At 56.4% G+C, this 20,731-nt stretch overlaps 8 protein-coding genes across 8 annotated transcripts; 5 read left to right on the forward strand and 3 right to left on the reverse strand.

Moving 5' to 3' along the window:
- Positions 1 to 370: 370 nt before the first annotated feature.
- Positions 371 to 2,041, forward strand: MKK02DRAFT_38708 (uncharacterized protein; the record flags this gene model as incomplete). The annotated part of the gene is made up of 1 exon (XM_053090239.1): positions 371 to 2,041. The coding sequence occupies one exon, from the start codon at positions 371 to 373 to the stop codon at positions 2,039 to 2,041; it is 1,671 nt and encodes a 556-aa protein (XP_052943813.1).
- Positions 2,042 to 2,302: 261 nt separating this feature from the next.
- MKK02DRAFT_17401 (uncharacterized protein) lies at positions 2,303 to 4,051 on the reverse strand (the record flags this gene model as incomplete). The annotated part of the gene is made up of 9 exons (XM_053085783.1): positions 2,303 to 2,390; positions 2,442 to 2,634; positions 2,684 to 2,731; positions 2,781 to 2,924; positions 2,969 to 3,060; positions 3,110 to 3,160; positions 3,206 to 3,426; positions 3,476 to 3,573; positions 3,769 to 4,051. 9 exons carry the CDS (start codon positions 4,049 to 4,051, stop codon positions 2,303 to 2,305), a joined length of 1,218 nt encoding a protein of 405 aa, XP_052943814.1.
- Positions 4,052 to 8,771: 4,720 nt separating this feature from the next.
- MKK02DRAFT_17855 (uncharacterized protein) lies at positions 8,772 to 10,248 on the forward strand (the record flags this gene model as incomplete). The annotated part of the gene is made up of 6 exons (XM_053085848.1): positions 8,772 to 8,969; positions 9,034 to 9,620; positions 9,675 to 9,793; positions 9,850 to 9,914; positions 9,960 to 10,175; positions 10,228 to 10,248. 6 exons carry the CDS (start codon positions 8,772 to 8,774, stop codon positions 10,246 to 10,248), a joined length of 1,206 nt encoding a protein of 401 aa, XP_052943815.1.
- Positions 10,249 to 10,371: 123 nt separating this feature from the next.
- MKK02DRAFT_18012 (P-loop containing nucleoside triphosphate hydrolase protein) lies at positions 10,372 to 12,108 on the reverse strand (the record flags this gene model as incomplete). The annotated part of the gene is made up of 3 exons (XM_053085879.1): positions 10,372 to 10,997; positions 11,042 to 11,852; positions 11,905 to 12,108. The coding sequence occupies 3 exons, from the start codon at positions 12,106 to 12,108 to the stop codon at positions 10,372 to 10,374; spliced, it is 1,641 nt and encodes a 546-aa protein (XP_052943816.1).
- A 275-nt stretch (positions 12,109 to 12,383) lies between these two features.
- On the forward strand, positions 12,384 to 13,655 carry MKK02DRAFT_38713 (CutC family-domain-containing protein; the record flags this gene model as incomplete). Its single annotated transcript, XM_053090240.1, has 7 exons — positions 12,384 to 12,546; positions 12,594 to 12,636; positions 12,695 to 12,756; positions 12,809 to 12,879; positions 12,932 to 13,089; positions 13,153 to 13,275; positions 13,325 to 13,655. 7 exons carry the CDS (start codon positions 12,384 to 12,386, stop codon positions 13,653 to 13,655), a joined length of 951 nt encoding a protein of 316 aa, XP_052943817.1.
- Positions 13,656 to 13,678: 23 nt separating this feature from the next.
- On the reverse strand, positions 13,679 to 14,762 carry MKK02DRAFT_18115 (uncharacterized protein; the record flags this gene model as incomplete). The annotated part of the gene is made up of 4 exons (XM_053085895.1): positions 13,679 to 14,168; positions 14,218 to 14,318; positions 14,368 to 14,445; positions 14,526 to 14,762. 4 exons carry the CDS (start codon positions 14,760 to 14,762, stop codon positions 13,679 to 13,681), a joined length of 906 nt encoding a protein of 301 aa, XP_052943818.1.
- Positions 14,763 to 15,312: 550 nt separating this feature from the next.
- MKK02DRAFT_17969 (kinase-like domain-containing protein) lies at positions 15,313 to 18,282 on the forward strand (the record flags this gene model as incomplete). The annotated part of the gene is made up of 10 exons (XM_053085872.1): positions 15,313 to 15,512; positions 15,562 to 15,780; positions 15,827 to 15,976; positions 16,024 to 16,333; positions 16,380 to 16,586; positions 16,637 to 16,814; positions 16,860 to 16,963; positions 17,009 to 17,566; positions 17,613 to 17,859; positions 17,909 to 18,282. 10 exons carry the CDS (start codon positions 15,313 to 15,315, stop codon positions 18,280 to 18,282), a joined length of 2,547 nt encoding a protein of 848 aa, XP_052943819.1.
- Positions 18,283 to 18,795: 513 nt separating this feature from the next.
- MKK02DRAFT_28758 (major facilitator superfamily domain-containing protein) lies at positions 18,796 to 20,662 on the forward strand (the record flags this gene model as incomplete). The annotated part of the gene is made up of 8 exons (XM_053087640.1): positions 18,796 to 18,890; positions 19,048 to 19,240; positions 19,285 to 19,339; positions 19,400 to 19,461; positions 19,508 to 19,990; positions 20,039 to 20,214; positions 20,270 to 20,507; positions 20,564 to 20,662. 8 exons carry the CDS (start codon positions 18,796 to 18,798, stop codon positions 20,660 to 20,662), a joined length of 1,401 nt encoding a protein of 466 aa, XP_052943820.1.
- Positions 20,663 to 20,731: the final 69 nt, after the last annotated feature.

Genomic DNA, 20,731 nt, shown 5'->3' on the forward strand with positions numbered 1-20,731 from the left:
CTTCCAGCCGACCTGGACTGATGGGAGCGGAGCAAGGCGTACTTCGCCCGACGCCAGCCTGGTCCCTTCAGTCGCTTCCGTCAAGAGCCAAGCTGGGTGTCACGTGAGCCGCCACATTCTAGGCTTTTCGGCCAGGCACCCGTTTCATACTGCGCGGATCCTTTGTTCCGGGCGGAGTGGGACTACGTCTCAGGACATCGTGAAAGGAAGCGCTTTGTGGTCTAGACATAGCAGACAGCCACTGATATGCCCACGCTTTACTCTTCGCCTCTCTCACCACGAAAAGCAGCTCACAATCGCCCATTATCCACATACCTTTTCTGTTTCCCTACTCCCCGAACCCCCCACAGCTCCAGCCCTCCACAGCAACATGTCCAACTCTGGATGGAACGACTATAATACAACTTCATCTGGTTTCTCGTATGAGCGGGATGGTACGGACTTCACTCAGACGCTGAATGCAGCGCCGCCCCTCGACGACACTGACGTACCTGTCATGCCGAGCGGATATCCTCGATTCTCGCTCAGTCTCGGACACTTTCCCTCTTCCGAGGGCCTTGAGGGATCTGCTATCCCGGACGGATCTGCGCAATTCTCGCTCAACCTCGCCCCGTTTCCAAGTACTCGCCCGCCTGCTGATGCCTTCCCTTCAACGTTGCCTACCTCGAACATGCCAGTGGGAGAGCAATTCGCTCTGCCTTTCGAACCATTCCCAGCCGATACGCGGCCTGAACAGGAAATCCAGCAGTACCGGTACTTCGGACCCGGCGACAATTTTGCCTTCCCACAGTCCATCCCAGCAGATACTGATACATCGCTATCACCGGGATTCTTCGCACTGACCGATACCAATCCCCACCCCCTGCATGGACCTGTGCAGTACCAGATGGGACACCGCGTACCCGACGAAGAATCACTCGGCCTTCCCATGGACCATAATCGGCTGTGGATGCCGTCGCAGTACTGGAGATCTCCTCTGGCGGCCGGCTCGCAACTCTCCGACCGCTCTCCGCTTTCAACACATGCAGCGCCGTCAGAATTGACCGAGGATTCAGCTACCCCAATGAAACTCCCAATAGCCCCGTCCCGAAATCGCCGCAAGTCCTCCGCTAGGACCACGCCGACAATCACGCCAAAGACGAAACTGGCGCAAAACAAAGAAAGCCGGCATAGGACGCAAGAGCGACGCGAACGCCTGGAGACGGAGCGCGAGATTCAAGTGACAAAGTTTCGAGCCCAAGTCAAGCAACATCAGACCTGGAAAGATCCTCTCGACTGGCTTGCGCCTGATCTGGAGGCGGGCTGTTGCTTGACCTTGCGCCCGAATAGTGTCGGGGAGAAGGAGTCAAGGAAGCGAACATGGGATACGATCGAACCAGCCCAAATTCTCAAGGTATACGATGGAGTTCAATACGCCACAATGGCTGATCGCCCAACAGACACCACCAGCGTATTGGGCACTGGCGCCCCCTATACAACTCGCAACGTGGACGAGAGCCTTCCTGATTGGGCGAAGCACCTGTGGACGGAAAATCACGTATGGGCGAATCCCGCGCTGGATAAACGCGACAAGTCTTCCGGACGACCCCGGAAGGATGTGTCGCACCTCACCGCCGCTGAACAAGCCAAAGTGGAAAAGCGGCGCGCCGATAATCGTGGCGTCTACGCCAGGGATGCAGAGAAGCGCAGGATGGAGGCCACTGAAGCTGAAGAATGGCGCCAGAAAGCGGTTTCCTGCCAACCTTGGCACGGCACATGGTTCGAGCCGTTGAGGACCGGTCTCTTGATGCCATGGGCCTCCGGCAAGTCGGTCGAAGTGCGGTCGCGTGCATCGGATCCCGGGACCGGATCGACTGGCCGCCTGTTGCCTCGTGATCTGGAGGTTAACATCGACGGCGCAGGCTGGCAACGCTTTGATCAGACAGGAAGGGGTGGTGGCTATGGGACAGAACCAGGGGCAATAGGGGCGCAAGTCCCGTTTGGTTTCAGCATGCCCGACACGGCTCAAGTCGACCCGACGTTGGGCTACCGTGATCCATAGATAGGCGGTGGTGGTGAGTCATTCGATTTGTACAGTATCAGTGGGGGATTGTCGGGACATCAGGGTAGCGCGTATCACTATTGAGGCAGAGGTTGTCAGCAACTCTGATCATGATTCAAGGTTCTAATCAGTCTGTGCGAGACAAGTATATCATGCTTTATAGCTTTTGTTTACATCGTATCTTCTAATTTCCCCGCGCCGTCGTCCATCGGACTGTATGCCCCTTATACTTAACGGCGTCCAGCGGACTCGTCTGGATTGTCAGCATGGATCGTCCTGCACAATATGATCCTGGAAGATCAACTCACCCTTGCTGTCGTAAGACGTATCGATGGGACCCAAAAGAAGCCTGGCAAATCAGCCATGGCTCATGCTCTACGCTCGACCTTGCGCAACTCACTTCATGATCCACATATCAGGGCTCATGTCCTGCCCAGTCTTCTGCATCATCTGCGCCTGCTCCGCCTCGTAGTCCATGGTCTGGTCGATGAGACGACCAATGTTCGGGTCATCATCCAGCGAAGTGAGGAACTGCTGGGCCTTCTGGTCGTTACCGACCTGTGAGAGCTGGTAGGAGACCGCATCTGGTCCGTCTGTAACTTATTAGCATCAATCTGCTGCCGGACAGAGAGATGGACATACAGCGGGACTGCTGCAGCTCGCGGTTGGCATTGACGATGACCTGGATGACTGTCTGGTCAGCCACACACACGGTACGCTTCGAGACATTGCGGCTCACTCTTGTCGGACGGCTCGCCGGCGGGAGTACCATCAGTGATAGCAATCACGAGCAAGGGCTTCTGGAGCGCGTTCTGCCTGGCGGGACCGAGAAGGAGCGGCTGCAGAATCTTCTGGTCGAGAGCCGTTCCGAGCGGGGTAAGACCTGATCATGAGCTTTCTTTCCTCATCCAGGACGGGATTACTTACCGCTGAACTTGACTTGCTGGACGAGCTGGAGGGCAGCCTGCTCCGAGTTGATATTGTTCCCCTGGAGGTTGGAGTTGAGGAATCGGACTTGGCTGAACTGGTCAGCTCTGGTATATGTACGATGAGCAGTATCTGACTTACATTCCATCGTGGTCGAACAAGGAGCAGGCGAAAGCAATCTTGCCGAGGATCCTGCAGGTCAGCCACGTGCCACAAGTGTCTCCAGTAAGAGCTCACATCTTGAGATCATCAATGCGCTCGCCGTTCTGCTCGAATGCCATACTGCCCGAGTCGTCCACCAGGATGACAACGTCGAAGAGCGCAATCTTGACGAGGTCCGCAGCGAGCTCGACGGGGAGACGCCAAGCGGCCGCGAGCTTGTCGAGAACGCCAGACTGAGAGACGCGCTGAGCGATCTGCTCGACCGACCCAGGCGGGTAGAAGGCATTCAGGTGTTGCTGCATTGATCAGCGGCTTCCGGTGACTGTAATGAGGGCGACCACTCACGTCCTGGACACAGGATTGCAGGAGCTGGGTGACGATCTGCGGGCTGAGAGAGCCGCTGCCCATACCGGCGTGAGCACCCTGCGGGGCACCGTACTGGCCTGGAGGAACCCCGTGAGGCGGCTGGTGCTGCTGCTGACCGTACTGGCCTTGCTGGGGCTGCCCGTACTGGCCCGGCTGCTGTTGAACGTACTGCCCCTGCTGAGGCGGCTGACCATACTGGCCCTGTCCTGGTTGCTGGCCGTATTGACCTTGTCCGGGCTGTTGGCCGTATTGTCCCTGTCCGGGCTGCTGACCAGGCTGCTGGCCGTATTGTCCTTGCGAGGGCTGCTGACCGTACTGTCCCGACTGCTGGTGCTGACCCGGCTGTTGACCATATTGGCTCTGGCCGGACGGGGGTTGACCGTACTGCTGTTGCTGAGGTGGCTGGCCGTACTGGCCCTGCGGGGGCTGCTGACCGTACTGACTCTGGCCGGGTTGCTGTTGGCCGTACTGCCCAGGTTGCTGCTGACCGTAACCGCCGGGAGCAGGGGCACCATAACCTCCAGGGGCACCTGGGGGCTTCGGTCCGCCGGCCATCCCACCGATAGCGGTGGCGGCCTGGTTGGCTTGAGCTGCCAAGAGTCAGCGACCGCTTCAAAGGGACGAGGCCGAAGGGCTCCGTGGAACAGGATGGAAAGAACGCACCGAGTTTGCTAGCGAATCCCATTGTGTTTCTGCAGTCTATAGGTGATGATGTGGTGAAGGGTGTATGATAGATGTACAATAGAGTCAATAAGATGCGGGAATTAGCTGTGATGTGAGGTATGCGGAGCGTGCCCCTTGGTGGCGCGGTGGTGGCGGCTGGCTGGGCGGTGCAGTCGGCCACGTGGCATAGCTATGACGCAATGGCTGTCAGTAACGGCATGCGAGACCACTCTACCACTCTACCACTCTACCACTCTACCACTCTACCACTCTACCACTCTACCACTCTACCACTCTACCACTCTACCACTCTACCACTCTACCACTCTACCACTCTACCACTCTACCTCTACCACTCTACCACTCTACCACTCTACCACTCTACCACTCTACCACTCTACCACTCTACCACTCTACCACTCTACCACTCTACCACTCTACCACTCTACCACTCTACCACTCTACCACTCTACCACTCTACCACTCTACCACTCTACCACTCTACCACTCTACCACTCTACCACTCTACCACTCTACCACTCTACCACTCTACCACTCTACCACTCTACCACTCTACCACTCTACCACTCTACCACTCTACCACTCTACCACTCTACCACTCTACCACTCTACCACTCTACCACTCTACCACTCTACCACTCTACCACTCTACCACTCTACCACTCTACCACTCTACCACTCTACCACTCTACCACTCTACCACTCTACCACTCTACCACTCTACCACTCTACCACTCTACCACTCTACCACTCTACCACTCTACCACTCTACCACTCTACCACTCTACCACTCTACCACTCTACCACTCTACCACTCTACCACTCTACCACTCTACCACTCTACCACTCTACCACTCTACCACTCTACCACTCCACCACTCCACAACCAACACAGACTCCACAGCGGATCAAGGCGGACTCGCGGCTCGTCCGTTTTTCAACCCTCTTTTTATACCTCCAAACAACACCGAACACCACATCCCCCCAGTCCTTGGCCCCGACTACGTAGTCCCCCCGGCCCGGCGGGTCTTGCCGCCGCCTCGACCGACAACCGGATCCCATTATGGCGACGCCACACGCCATGACCCGCCGCTCGGGCCCGGTCGACTTCGAAACCCCCACCATCACTCCACGCCGCAGGAACCGGCCCAACCGTTACTCCCCGCCCACCCCCACCCGTACAGCCCCTACTCGGAAAGCGTCCTTCTCGGCAAAGCGCACGGTCATCAAGACGGCCAGGCAGCTCAGACCACACGCGTCCCAGTTCTTCACTGACGCCCTAGAAGCAGGCAGTGCGGAAAATCCCTCAACCTCGGCGATCGCCGCCACCACGGCCACCACCTCGGACGACCCGGCCCGTCCACAACAACCACCCTCCCCGAGTCCCGTTAGATCGGCTGGAGGTGATCCGGCCCCACTGGGGCAGTAAGCGAGAGTGAGGGAGAGAGTGGGGGCCAAGGGGAGGCTGAGGAGCAGGAGGCGGTCGTAGATCTGGAGGAGTTACGGCGGGCGAGGGAGGAAAAGAGGATAATCGAGGAGAAGGAAAGGACGCTGAGGGGAGTGTATGAACGCCGGAGGCTGGTGGAAGAGGCTATGAGGGAGCAGGAAGCAGAGATGGAGGTGGACGCGGGGACGGAAATGACCACTGAGGCAGATACCGCGCCGACCGCCCCGGCAGACCCGTCTGGCCCCACTCCGCGCCGCAAGGGCAAGGCAAACTACGCACCCTCGTGGAGGGTGAAGAAGGCGGCTCAACAGCTCCCCGGACCAGCTCGGGAGCCGAGGCCACCCATGTCCAACTCCGCCCTCCTCGCCCTCTTCCTCACTCTCAAGGACATACCGGCTATGCTGGTAGACCTGCCACCCCATCTCAGACCCGACTACACCCTCGCCGCCGAACGCTGCGCTCTCCGCTTCATGGCCAACAAGACGGCCAGCAACCTGCTCGACTTTCTCGCCCTCCCGAAAGTCGGCGTTCTGGCTACTCAATTGAAGGGGCCCGGCGCGGTGGAGCGTCTCAGGAGCTATCCGGACGTTCAGTGGCCGGAGGCGGTAAAGAGGGAGGGGCAAGGACTGGGCGGTAGTGGTGGAGATGTATCAACCAAGGTAGAGAAGCTGGTCGGGAAGGGTAGGGTGGGCACGGCGGCGAGGATTTTGGCAGGCGAGAGCAAGGTGGCGAGGTTGAACGATGAGGTGGTGGAGAAGTTAAGGGGGCTACATCCCGCGGGCGAGGAACACCCATTCGGCGACAGGGACGCATCAGACGGACCGCGGAACAGTGTGGTCCCGAACGAGGCGGATATACTAAGGGCTATCGCCAGCTTCGCCCGCGACGTGTCCGGCGGCATATCGGGCTGGTCGGTCTTCCTCCTCCGGCTCGTCTCCAAGAAAGACGCGGTCCTCAAATTCCTCACCCTTCTTTGTTCTATGATCGCCGCCGGCACGGCGCCGGGACGCGAAATGCTCTGCGCTAGCCGCATCACCCCACTAGCGAAGGACGATGTCGGAGGGATTCGACCAATCGCGGTGGGCGACCTGCTCTTCCGGACGTTCATGAAGGCGATCGTCCGCAAGATGTTCAATCCCTCAATGCTGGGGGTCAATCAGTACGGTGTAGGGACAAAGGGGGGAGTGGAGCCGATTCTGAGGGTCATACAGCGAGCGGCGGATAAGAAGCTACCGGCGGAGTACAAGTGGGTAACCAGTCTGGACGCGAAGAACGCTTTCAATCTCAAGTCGCGGAGGTCTATCGCAGAGGCGGTCAAGAAGTACGCGCCGGGTCTATACCGAGCGGCGAAGTGGGCGTATGGGCGGAAGTCGATTTTAGTGGTGAACGGTCTGGAGACGAGACTGGAGGGGGACGAATGGGTAGACGTCATCTTCTCCTCGGAGGGAGTCCGCCAGGGGGACCCGCTGGGGCCGCTACTCTTCTCTATCGCCATGCGCGTCGTCCTCGAGGATCTCCAACGGGAGCTGGGGCCCAATTGCCTCATCCTGGCGTATCTCGACGACGTTTACATCCTCTCCACCGATTTCGACCCCCTCCCTAAAACGAAAACCTTCTTCCAGTCCCGCCCTCACCACCTTACCCTCAACGAGCTCAAGTGCCAGTCTTGGCTACTCGACGACGTACGGTCGAACGGGATCAAGGTGCTTGGCAGCTTTATCGGCCCCAGAGCAGGGAGAGAGACCTTCCTCAGGGCCAAGATCGCCGAGCTCTCCCTCAACCTTGACAAGCTCGATTCCCTCCACGCACAGCACGCCCTCCTCATCCTCCGGCTCTCGTATCAGCAGAAACTCCGCCACCTGCAGCGGTGCCTCGATACCTCGGACCTCGGACACGTCTGGGCAGAGCTAGACACCGCGCTCTGGAACAGCATCATCTCTCTCAGGTCGAGTGATGGGGATCACCGATTCCAAGACGAGATCATGTCTCTACCCATCAGGAGCGGTGGTATGGGAATTCTGTCCCACGAGGAGGTGGCGCCCATAGCCAGGGCGGCAGCGGATGAGATGGCGGACATAACCTTGAAGAGTCTGTTGGAGCCGGACGAGTGGGAGCAGGAGGGAGCGGCGGAGAAGGTCGTCGGTCAGAGCGAGAGATGTCTGGTGGTGCTGGACGCGAGGAGGGAGGTGCTGCTGGCGAAATTGACGGACAAGGAGAGGAAGGGAATGAGGGAGAACGGGTCGCCCTTGGGGAGATTATGGCTGTCTGCCATCCCCTGGACGAAAGCGCTACAACTTACAAATCAACAAATCAGCGTCGCCCTTCACTATCGGACCCTCCTCCCCCTCTCCAATCATTGCAACCGGTGCGGCAAAGATGGCCAGGGTCTCGGCCATCCGGAGACCTGCAACATTGACGGCAAGTACCCCCGTCACAACATGGTCGTCCGCGGTATCGGCCAAACCCTCTCGTCCGTCCGGGGCGTCAAGGTAGAACTCGAGCCTACTTCAACGGAAGAGTCCCTGAGAAGGAACGATCTCCGGGTCTGGGGTTCAGACGGCTCTGGTCTGGCCACCTCGGAACACGACATCAAAGTCTACTCCATCTTCAGCGAATCCGCCCTCTCCTCCTTCGGCAAAGATCCCCAACACCCAGTCTCATCCACCTCTACAACACCGATCTGGGACCAGATTGAGGCGCAGATGGACAGATACCTCAGGGCGGTGGCAGCGAAGACGAGGGAGAATGCTCCGAGCGGGATTGGGAAATTTTCGGCGGTCGTGATGACAAGCGGGGGGTTCATGGAGAAGGACACAAAGAAGCAGATGGATGCATGGGAGGAGGGGGTGAAAGACTGGGAGTGGGCGGCGTTATTACGGGGGCTATCGCTGGGGTTCGTGAGGGCGAGAGCTAGATCTGTAACTTGGGAATAGATAGTTATAGTATAGTTCCATAGACCTTAGTTGAATAGCTCGGATTTCCAACAGTAGGATAAATGCAAATTTTATAATTTTTACTATCTGCATGCGAAGCAATTAGCGCAAGGCAGGCAGATCTATCTTTCTACTTACCCCAGCTGCTGCGTGCGACGAACAAACACACATCATGGCACACCTTGCAGCCGCCCATGTCGAACTGCCAATAATGATCTCCGAGATTGGCTCGGGGTCAAAGGGGAAGTCCCGCGCTCCCGACGTCAACTCTCCGCAGTCGGACCGAGAGACGGACCTGGAATATATGGGCATGCATAGCGTCGTGGGGCGGGAGGCGGGCGAACGGGATCCACTACTCCTCCGCGACAAGGTCATAAGCGATGACGCTATTGAGGGGCTGAGACAGTACGTCTTGATCTGACCTGCCTTTCTTTCAGAAGACTTACCGGCTGACTCGCTCCAGGCGCGACAAGTCCAGGCGCAAGGGCAAGAAGGTGGCGGACTTTTATGAGACGCAGAACGAGCATATCGACACCCTCCTCAAACCCTTGTCGACCCTCTCGGCCGAGGGCGCCCAGGATGCCGCCGATAACGCATTCCGCGTCAAGCTCGCCGTCAACATATCGTTTGGGTGCAACTGCATCCTAGCCGTCCTCCAGCTCTACGCGGCCATCACTTCCGGCTCCCTCGCTCTCTTCGCCACCATGGTCGACTCAGTCTTCGACCCTATCGCCAATCTCATCCTATGGATCGCACATCGGGCGGCCAACAAGGCCGAGGAGCGTAAATGGCCACTCGGCGGATCGCGGTTCGAGACGGCCGGCAATATCATCTTTGGACACCTCATGTTCGCCGTCAATCTTATCCTGGTGGTCCAGTCCATTCGGGAGTTTGTCGAGCACGACGGATCGGACGTGGACAATTTCAACTTGACCAGTGTCATTGTTGTCTGCGTGGCGTTTGGCGTTAAGCTCTCGTTATTCATCATGTGCTATGCCATCAGGAAATGGAGCAGCCAAGTGCAGGTGCTCTGGGAGGATCACAGAAACGACCTCTTCACGTGAGTCATTCTTCATTGACTCGCCCTTCTTGGTCGCATACGCTGATCGCTCAGAAACGGCTTTGGTATCCTGGCAGCCGTTGGAGGTGGCAAAATTGCTTGGTGGATTGACCCGGCGGGAGCTATGACCATCGCTCTGGTCGTGATGGCGATCTGGGCGAGGACCACCTACAGTGAGCTTGACCTTTACCGGCCCGCTGTCGGTAGAGCAAAGACTAATGTTTGGTAGAAGAGTTCCAGCAGTTGTGCGGCATCACAGCTCCAGCCGAGTATCAAAATCTCGTCACCTACAAGGTCAGTCCGCCTCACTTCTGATTAGGTACGGCAGCTGACGTTCAGGCGATGACCTTCTCGCCCGAGATCACCTCCATCGACACAGTCAAGATCTACCACAGCGGTCCCCAGTACTTTGTCGAGATCGACATTGTACTCCCGCCTGACATGCCCCTCTGGCGAGCTCACGATCTCTCTCAAGATCTGCAAGATCAGATCGAGGCTCTGCCGGATGTAGATCGGTGCTTTGTGCACGTTGATCATGAGGTAGACCATAAGCCTGTGAGTTGTCATCTCGTGGCTTGTATCTCAGGGAGACGCTCACGCCTTGCAGGAGCACCGAAAGAAGGTGTAATGTCAGCAGGTATCAAGGGAGTCAGATCCGTCAGACGCGAAATCATAGAAAGAAGAAAACACAGATCTATGAAGTGTACCAGTATCGTCTGATAGATATATCTCTGCATTAGATCTAGATGTTTCATTCCACCTCCCCTCTCCCATCATCTAAACGCAAGACTTTGCCATGGCCCTTGCCCCATGGCACCTCATCCTCATAATGACTGACCACCACCGTACTCATCTCTGGCCGCTCCTTCCACTCCTGCTCCAGCAGCTCGACGCACCGCTTCCACATCGCCTCATCCACTCCTTGACTCGGCTCATCCAAGATCACCAGCGGCGGCCGGCCGACAAGCGCCCGCAGGAAGAGCAGCAGGGCCTGTTGAGCCGGAGTGAAATGCGCAAAATTGGTGCGTGCAATATCCTCCAGTGTCGCTGTGCCCCTCTGTGCTGATCTTGCGGGTACAAGATAGTCTTTGCAGAATTCGAGGAGCTGCATGACTCGGTCCCTCTGCGGAGCGGTCAAGGGCCGACGGGAAAAGACGCCCTCGAATCCTGTCCCGATGGCTTGTGCGGCGGTGAGGCCCATACCTCGCGGGAAAGCCGCGTAGATTTCAGGCGAGGTGTGACCGATAAGTGAGCGGAGAATGGGGGTGGGGGTGGAGCGGCGGGGTTTGGAGAAGAGCTGGAGGGACGAAGGGGGTAGGGAGAAGGAGCGGGGATGGTGGCCCAGGATGAGGGAAAGAAGAGTCGTCTTGCCGGATCCTAGCTCGTTAGTGAGTATACGGGACAATAGAACTAATGCTCACCGTTAGACCCCTGAAGATGCCATCTTTCCCCTTCACGGATCGTCCAGTCGATCCCCTTGAGCACTATTCGCGTTCCCTCGCCATAGCTGACGGTCACGCCGTTCAGCTCTACTACCGCCTTCCCGCTTTTCCGCTCCCCATCCTGGCTTGTCCGAACGGTCTCCGCATGATCCTCGAGAGGCTCTATCCTGGCTGCCCCAGACGTCGCCATGGATCTTGCCTCCCATTCCTCCCTGCTACCAATCCAAACATCCCCGCTCCTCACCTCAGCGACATTCCCCACCCATTCTGGCATTCCATCCCCCTTGCCCCTTAAGACCAGTACAACCCGGATCTCCCCCTCCCCATCCAGCTCTCCCAGCACCTTAGATACCTCCGCTCTAGACTTCACATCCAGACCCGCCATGGGGTCCTCCAGTAACAGCAGTACCGGCCGCGTGAGGAGGGCAGCGGCGATCCGGCCCCGCCGCGTCTGCCCAGACGAGAACGACACCGATGGCAAGTCGAGCAGGTGTGTTATCCGCATGAGTGTGGCGACCCGGTCAATGTCGGCCTCTGAGGGTGCAGGATCAAGGGCGAGGAGGGTCTCCCGGAAAGAGAGCTTGTCTTCCTCTTGTAGAGCGCCGTAACGAGCTGTGAAGTCTGTGAACTCGCCGGAAGGGGGTGGGCGCGCGAAAGCGAGATGTCTGATGGGGCGAGAGGGAGTAGTCATCTCGGAGGTGGAAGCGGCTGACGCCAGGAGGGAGTTTGTATACGGGAATGCGCCAGGTGGAGGCGGGGATGGATGTATGCGGTATCTACTGAGCAACGTCTGCCTTGTGCATGAGCAGCTGCTTCACACATGGACCGGGACGGAGACGCACCTCCACAGCTAGTCGCCTACCCTCGCTATCTCCGACTATAGCCCATCCGGCTCGACTGCTGCCCTTGCTCTCAGAGCCATGCGGTATCGTCCACCCCTTGTCGCCAAATCTCAAAAGGGCGGTCGAGGGCGTCAAGGACGCTGCGCCGAGCTTGTGCACCGTCGCGCACGGCGGAAGTCTGACGAGGGGGAGCCTCGGTACCATAGCCGATACCTTGAGCGTGCGATGTCTAGCCGCGAGTGTGCACAAGGGAGGGGCGTGCTTGATTTCGCTTTTGCCAGTCAAAGGTTTACCCGGGCAGATTCAGGGCTGAACCTGCGTAAAACCAGGTACCAGGCACGCTCCGCATTCCTCACGTAAAATATTCAGCGGCTCCAGGCACTTGCATTGGTCCACTCATGCTTGATCCGAACCTCTGGCAAATATACTCATATGACAAGCCTTGCTCAGTGCCTCTCTGGCCTGTTTAGCGATCTGCTATGAGCCGTCTCATCGCTGACGGCAACTCTCTTCCAAAAGACCTGCTCAATCCACTAGCGGAACCTCATGCCGCGGCCGATCCACGCGACCTCGCTGTCTCCGAACAGTTTTCCCGCAAGTTTGCCAGGGAGCTGTCAAACAAGCAGGATCCTCAGAGCGCAGGTGAGATAGGCAGCTCTAATTTAGAGTAAGCTGAGACTGAATTAAAGACGGCAGCCCGGTCGCGCTCGAGATCTGCGTGGACTCTCTCGAGTCGGTCGAAAGGCGAGTCGAAGAAGTACCGTTCTCGCAACTTGCGCTGATCTTACAGAGTTCTAGATATCGCTCGACTAGGGAAGAATAGGTTCGAGGTGTGCTCCAACCTCATACACGGTAAGCAAGGCTCATTGTCATATACCGGCTTTGGTATGTGTTGATGTAGCAGGTGGAGGCCTGACCCCGAGCATCGGTCTAATCAGAGCGATAAGAAGCCGCTACCCAGAGGCAAGGCTCATGGTACGTCTGCCAAAATGCCACAAGCGACCTTATACATGGCTGAGACACACAGGCAATGATCCGACCCCGAATAGGTCCCTTTGTGTACTCCGAAACTGAGCTGTGCGTCATGGAGCAGGACATCCTCGCATTCAAGTCTGAAGGTGTGAATGGCGTCGTCTTTGGATGCCTGACTGAGGAAGGCGAAGTGGACATGAAAGCGTGTAGTCGGTATGTCCCACTCTCACTGGATTTCCAGACACCAGCTTCACCTATCTAGCTGACATGCGTGAGATTGGCCAAGGCCGCCCATCCCCTCGACATCACCTTCCACCGTGCTATTGACGTTTCATGCGATCTCGCAAGGAGCTTCTGGAACATAGCGACAATAGACGGCGTGACGCGGATTCTATCTAGGTGCGTGGCACATCTGTGACTGGACTCTTGGCTAGTATTGATGGATCAGCGGACAAGCAAGAACTGCCCCCGAGGGCATTCCGGGGTTGTCCATCCTCTCGAAGCTTTGCGCCATGCACAGGCTGCATTCGGGCCGGTCAATATCCGTTCTCCCAGGCTCAGGGCTCAATGCCGACAACGTGGGCGGTATGCTAGACAAAATAGCTTCAGTGAGGGAGGTACATATGACGGGCAGCTCGACCGTCGTACTATCCACTGCGGCGTCTCCGGCGGGTCAGCGTAGGAAGGAGCTCGGATTTGGAGCGGATGAGGCCTGGACGATGGACAGGGAAAAGGTCGCGGCGGTATGGGCAGCGATGAAGGTCAGGTATGGACTATGAAAGCATACATAGACTTGGTATATCTACAAGAACGATGGCTTCTTCGGCAAGTTTGCGAGACCTTTTGGAGGGGCTGCAGGTCTTGATGGCGAGAGGTTCTGCGTTGGTCCGCGATGGGCTGGAAGGTGAGGAGACTTCCCGGAGCCGTGGTCGGCGGGAGCTGCAGATGAGGAAGTCGGTTCGGCTGGGGTAGTGGTAGGAGGGGCTAGTTTAGATGGTCCGCGCGACCTATCTGGACTCGCCCTTCCCCTCCCTTTCCCCTTCCCCTTCCCTTCCAGCTCAGCCACCATCTCCCTCTCTAAATCTTCTGCCGCCCTCCTCCCCGCGTCCAGCCCCAGCTCCTCCTCTAGATCCATCTCATCATCTTCGTGCACGCGCTGAGAGGAGGGTCCCGGCGACCCGACCGCCGGTGAAACCCGGAAGGATTGACCGGGTACATAATCTTCATCCGCAGGCTTCCGGCTTTGCATCGAGGCGAGCTTAGCTTCCATAGCTGCAATTTGGGCAGCCGCACTGTCGTGTCAGGTTGGATCATTCGACTAGGAGATATCCAGTAGCTCACCTGTGAGGCTTCTTCTGACTCTTGAGCAGGGATAGGGTGGTCGTCTTGGCCGGTTCAGAACGACGGCCTTTAGAAGCAAGTGGCAAGTCGGTAAGAGGAGCCTACGTTTCAGCTTTGTCCAAACACAAAGGTGATAAGAGGGCAGCTCACGGAGCTTGCGTAGGTAACTACGAGCTTCCTTCCCCTCAGTAGTCGATCATGCAGCTTTACCATAGCTTTTAACGCGTCCTTGAAAAACGGGCGAAGAGAAGGAGAAGAAGCACGGTCAGCTTGTCCTGCCTGTCCAGTCAAAGTGCAGGACGACTTACATCTTTACTAGAAAATTGAACGAAGGCGTAGCCCCTTGGCTTGCCCTTGAGCGCGCCAGACTTGTGGAACATGTAGTCCAGGTTGGTGATGCTGCCATAGCGCTGTAGGAGCTGGATGAGGGTGTACTCATCTACGGTTGACGAAAGATTGCCGATATATAGCCTGTCGGGTTTGGCCTGGGAAGACGCTGCGGCAGAGGAAGAGAGACCGGCGACTGGCCGAGCGCTTGTGGACATCCCGTCTTGGGACCCGTACTGATATGGGGTGTATGAGCGATGTCATGATGCAGCTGCATGAGTTATCGTGATCACAATTGCCTTTACGTTACCTCGCCCGCCCGCCGCTTTACGAGCTAGATCTAGCTACAGCTTCAACTCTATCAACTCTTCTCTAATTAGTATACGTCTGATTCCTGTCCGCAGATATTGTGCTACCTTACATGCTCAGCCGCCGCAATGGACTAGTGAGTCGACCTCCTGCAAGAACCACAAAACAAACGGGCTCACGCTGACCGCTGTAAAGCCTAGATGAGCCCTTGCGCGAGCAGATCTTGGCTGCTTTGGCCAATACCGAACATGCTGGACAGACCCGCGCCCAGGCAGGCGAAATAACGCTCGCTGCTTTGCTGAACGGCAACTTCGAGGAGTCACCAAAAACAGTCGCAGATGGTGCTAAGCAAAATGGTAGACTCGGCCATTTCCTCTCAGAAGCCGTGTCGGCACTGCTCGCTCCGCCCCCCGTCAGTCACATACGCATCAGATGACTTGAGCGGTAGCTGACTTTCAGATGTACAACGACATCATATACCACCTCGTCCAGCGCCCCATGGCGACCTTCACCACCCAAAGCATCACTGCAGGTATCGTCGCCTGGACTCAGTTGTTGCGGCAGCGCCCTGCCGCTCTCGCATCTGTTATTGGCGAGATTTCTGCGGCTTGGCTGGAGACGATCAAGAGTAAGAAGGGTCTATTCAGCGCAGCTATGGAGTGAGTACTGTCTGTCTGCTGCAGAGGGAAAATTGGGCTTACCTTCAAGCTATCACGACCCCTTCGTGGCCCCCGTCGAGTACTCGCCAAGTGACGAGAACATCATGAATCTGGAGCTCTCCAAAGCCAGACGACTCCTTTCACCACATCTTCTTCTCATCAACTTCCTATCCAGCCAGTACCAAACGGTCAAGCAGAGCGAGCCAGAGATCGTAATGCCCATTATCAGGCTTATGATGCGATCCGTGGCGCCAACGTCACACATGAGGTGAGCAGTAGATCATTTCAAGGCGGAATCGATGCTGATCCGGTAGCACCCATCCGCTCGCTCGAGAAGCTCGGTTCTCGCTCTTACTCTTTGGTTTCCGGATTCTGGCGAGCGTCAGGCTCGAGACGCTGCTGGAACTCAGGCTACGAGATCGGCTGTTTTCAGCTGCCTATTCTTGGTTCTCCGTCCGTCCTCAGTGAGTAAAGACCACCCACTAGCTGGGCAAAATCGCTGAGAGTACAGATGGTCCTTCGGCAGTAATCGCGACAAAATTGGGGCCGAAATTCGCTTATTGCAAGACTTCATCTCTGCCGTCCGATCCGACCAGATACGCGCCGACCACTCCACGTCGTCCATGAGTGATCGTCCTCCGGCAATCCTCATCCATGGATCGACCGATCTTCAGGACTACACTTCCCAACACACGGATCGAGTCAAGCTGTTATCCTTGCTCATTGAGAACGAGATTGCGCGTTTGGAGGTCTGGTCCAATCCGTTAGCGGAGGGTGGAAGATCAGTGGCGCAAGGTCAGATAGAGAGGAGCATGTCAACAGTAGGTCAGCTCTGGCCTCGTATAGGAATGAAGCTGATTTAACCAGGCGGAATGGCCAAGGACTGTACGGAAAGCATGGAGAATATCCCCATCTATGGCGGTCCATTTGGGCGAACGCTTCAAGCACGCCAATGTCCAGGCGGAGATCACCAAGCTCGTCCGCGCCAATCCAAAGCAGGTCGTTCACGTCCCAGAGGCTCTGCATTATGTCATTGGGGACCACATTGGGCCAGAGTCGAGGGCAGCATTAAAGGTGAGCTTCGCAGGATACCGTCTGGAACGTGCGAGAGCTGACCGATATAGTGGCTGCCCGTCTGGGCACCTGTTCCGCCAGTCACTGCGCTTGTTTACTTCCAACCACGATACCAAAACCACCCGCTCATCTTGCAATATGGCATGCGAGTACTGGAACAGCATCCAGTCGATGTTACCTTCTTCTTTGTTCCGCAAGTGGTGCAAGCTTTGAGAACGGACGCGCTCGGTAGGTCGCTCCATTATGATAGAATGAATACCGCTAATCCTGTAGGATACGTCGAACGGTTCATCTTCGAAACGTCCAAAATTTCTCAGCTGTTCTGCCACCAGATTATATGGAATATGAAGGCCAACACGTACCGAGGAGATGACGGAGTGAGTTTGAGAGGGTAGCAGCATAGTGCTCGAGCTAATCCTCAGGCCGAAGAGGATCCGATGAAACCCTTACTCGACCGGATGATCAACATGATCGTCGCAGGCCTCTCTGGCAAAGCAAAAGCCTTCTACGATCTCGAGTTCAACTTCTTCTCCGAGGTCACGTCGATCTCGGGCAAACTCAAGCCATACATCAAAAAGAGCAAGCCCGAGAAGAAGGCCAAAATCGACGAGGAGATGGCTCGGATCGAGCTCTCGGTCGGTGTATATCTCCCCTCCAATCCGGACGGGACGGTCATCGATATCGATCGGCTCTCGGGTCGTCCACTACAGAGTCACGCCAAAGCGCCCTTCATGGCGACATTCAAGGTGCAAAAGGAGCGCAGGGAGATTGCGCCGGAGGCAACTGCAGTCGGAGCGGGTCAGGTCGCGATGATCAAGCACAAGTACGATGTCTGGCAGTCGGCAATCTTCAAGGTTGGGGATGACTGCCGGCAGGATGTGCTGGCGTTGCAGATCATTGCAATGTTCAAGAATGTGTTTCAGGGGATCGGGTTGTTCTTGTATCTCTTCCCGTATAGAGTAACTGCCACTGCGCCGGGAGTGAGTACTCTTTCGTTTGACATGATGGGACAAGCTGACTATACAGTGTGGTGTGATCGATGTTGTACCGGACGCCACATCACGGGACGAGATGGGTCGAACACAGGTTAACGATCTCTACGAGTACTTCATCAACAAGTATGGCTCGGTCGATACTGTCACCTTCAAAACTGCCCGCTTGAACTTTATCAAATCCATGGCGGCGTACTCGGTGGCGTGCTACATCTTGCAGATCAAGGACCGGCACAATGGAAACATCATGATTGACGGCCATGGTCACATTGTACATATCGGTACGTCTCTCCTTTGTGCGTGACCTGCAAGCTAAGCTGACGGAGCTAGACTTTGGCTTCCTCTTTGACATCGGGCCGGGCGGGATCAAGTTCGAGCCCAACTCGTTCAAGCTCAACCACGAGATGATCGCAGTCATGGGCGGACGCGATTCGGCGGGTTACAAGATGTTTACCGAACTCACCGTCAAGGCTTTCCTCGCCATCCGGCCGCACGCCGACCAGCTCATCGACACGGCGCACCTCATGCTCGGTACGGAACTGCCATCGTTCCAAGGCGAACCAACCATCAAGCGGTTGCGACAGCGGTTCCAGCTGCAACTGGGCGAAAGGGCAGCGGCGGATTACATGATGGGCGTGATCCGCAATGCGCATGAGAATATGAGAAGTGGGCTGTATGATAGATTCCAGAAATTGCAAAAGTGAGTTGGCGAGCTGTGTAAAATTGGCATGAAGGAATCTAGCTGATGCAAGCAGTGGGATTCCTTACTAGATGTCTTATAATAGTGGATGAGGACGCCAGTCTATGTTGTCGGTATCAGTAGTATAGTATGAGCGGAGATCTTTTTGCAGTATCTCTCTGAGAGTCTGCACAAGGTGTGAGGAAGGGGCGACTTGGATGCGGGTCTGTCTCTCAAAAGGCCTTTCGCCGTCTCTTTGACCTTCTCATCCTCTCGATAAGGAGTCGGACTACTACCGTGTACTATGTCATGTCTTCATGGCCTAGATGGCTCTAGAGGGCAGGCCTTCAGCGATCAGCTTCATAGAGCGGCGCTAGCAAGCCGGATAAATCTCGGACGGACCCTCGCTTCCCGATGTAACTTTGCTCGCTTCGCTTCTTCCCCATCAACTTTTATTGGAGGTCGCTTCGATGTATCACACACATAGCGGGGTCCAGTCCCTTTGGCGTAGGCAGCGAGTGGCTCTCACTTCTTCCTGATGACCGACAGCGAGAACCAAAGGGCGACATCTGGAGCTATGAGGGAATCTGATACGAGCGGTGCGAGTGAAGGGGCTCGCGAGGACACGGAGCGGTCGTTGCCCGCAATGAAGGAGGAAATACAGGCAGTCTTCTGAGCAGGCTGAGGAGTGACCGGCCCTTGCCCGAAAAGAATCACCTCTATTTCATGATGTACGTTGACCGACGCTCTTGCAGACCTCAAACCTCGATGGCCCAAACTCATCATACAGCTTCACCATCTTTCTGGTGATGTTCCTCGTTGGCTGGAGCGATGGCAGTCAAGGTCCCTTGCTACCGCTCCTGCAAGAGTACTACAAGATCGACTATGTCATCGTATCTTTGATCTGGATTGCCATCACCATCGGGGTCATTATCGCTGCCGTCTCAAACATTCATCTCGCCGACTGGATCGGCTTTGGACTGGTATGTCAGAGTGCCGTCGTGATTAGCTCTCAGCTGACGGACAGCTCACTCCACTCGGAGCACTCGTTCAATCTACTGGATACGTTCTCATGTGCTGGGGTGAGCTGCTCGCGCCGTGATCGCCGAGTAGCTCTTGACCTGGCTTGACTGATCGCGCAGGCGGCCCATACCCTCTGTTCGTCATTGCCTATGTCTTCGTCGGGCTTGGTATGGGATGGCAGGTCAGTCTCGCTATATGGTATCGTGACCTTTTCACTGATCTAACAGGATGCTCAAGTCAACTCTCTCTCTACGCGGATGCCTCACGCTACCACGATCACCTTCATGTTACACGCCGCATATGGTCTTGGCGCGACGGTTTCCCCATTCGTCGCTACCCCCTTTGCTCAACGCGTTACCGGCCGATTCTATCTCTACTTCATCACCTCCCTGGGTCTGGGCATTGGCACGGTCATCACGTTGATCCTGACCTTCCAAGGGCGGACGGAGGATCAGATCGTTGGGAAGCGCCCGGATGAGGGTCTGGAGGCTGTACCGGGCGTGCTGAATTCCGCAACTGAGCCTGGTACGACACCCCTGGACGAGCACAAGGGAGCAGTGCCAGCGGAGGCAGAGTCTAAGGGGGATATCATGCTGCCTACCGAGCTCGGGGAAGCGACCGGCGCCGAGGCAAGGGGGAGTTCTGCGAAGTACATGGCGATCCTGTCTACTCCGAAGGCGTATTTCTTGTGCATCTACATCTTCCTCTATGTGAGTCTACGCGAGCCAGCTCAGGTGACGCTCGAGCTGACCGTGCAGATGGGTGTTGAAGTCGCCATCGGTGGCTGGGCCACAACGTTCCTCATCCAAGAACGAGGAGGGAACTCCTCATCCGGCTATGTGACTTCAGGCTTCTTTGGGGGCTTGACGGTCGGACGGATCGTTCTCATCCCAGTTACCAATCGGCTGGGACATCGTTTGTCAGTGTATATATAGTGAGTGACCCGGCTGAGCCGGTACTGGACGATGTGAGTAAGCTGATCAATCTAGCACAGTCATCGCCATCGGCCTCGAACTCATCGTCTGGTTGGTCCCATCTCTGATCGGCTCCGCCCTCTGCTTTTCCCTCGTCGGTGTCGCTCTTGGTCCGATGTACCCATCCTGCGTCATGATCATTACCGAGGTGATGCCGACCGACCTCCACACCGGTACCATCGGCCTCATGGCTTGTATCGGATTTGTAGGGAGTGCCATCATGCCATTCATCACTGGCGCCATCGCGGACAGGGTAAGCTCCTCATACTTCGTCATTGAGCTCGTTAGTATGTGGGCTGACTTGTGTAGCATGGAGTGTGGGTGCTACAGCCTCTCATGATTGCGCTTCTTACTGTATCGATAGGAATGTGGTTCCTGGTTGCTAGAGCGTCGGCACACAAGCCGTGATATAAAGGAACTATCCTAGTTCTTGCGATGTATATATTCACTCTTATTCCATAGAGTCTTGTCTAGTTG

This window comes from Dioszegia hungarica (assembly GCF_025882075.1).
Source record: "Dioszegia hungarica strain PDD-24b-2 chromosome Unknown MKK02contig_16, whole genome shotgun sequence".
Taxonomy (NCBI): domain Eukaryota; kingdom Fungi; phylum Basidiomycota; class Tremellomycetes; order Tremellales; family Bulleribasidiaceae; genus Dioszegia; species Dioszegia hungarica.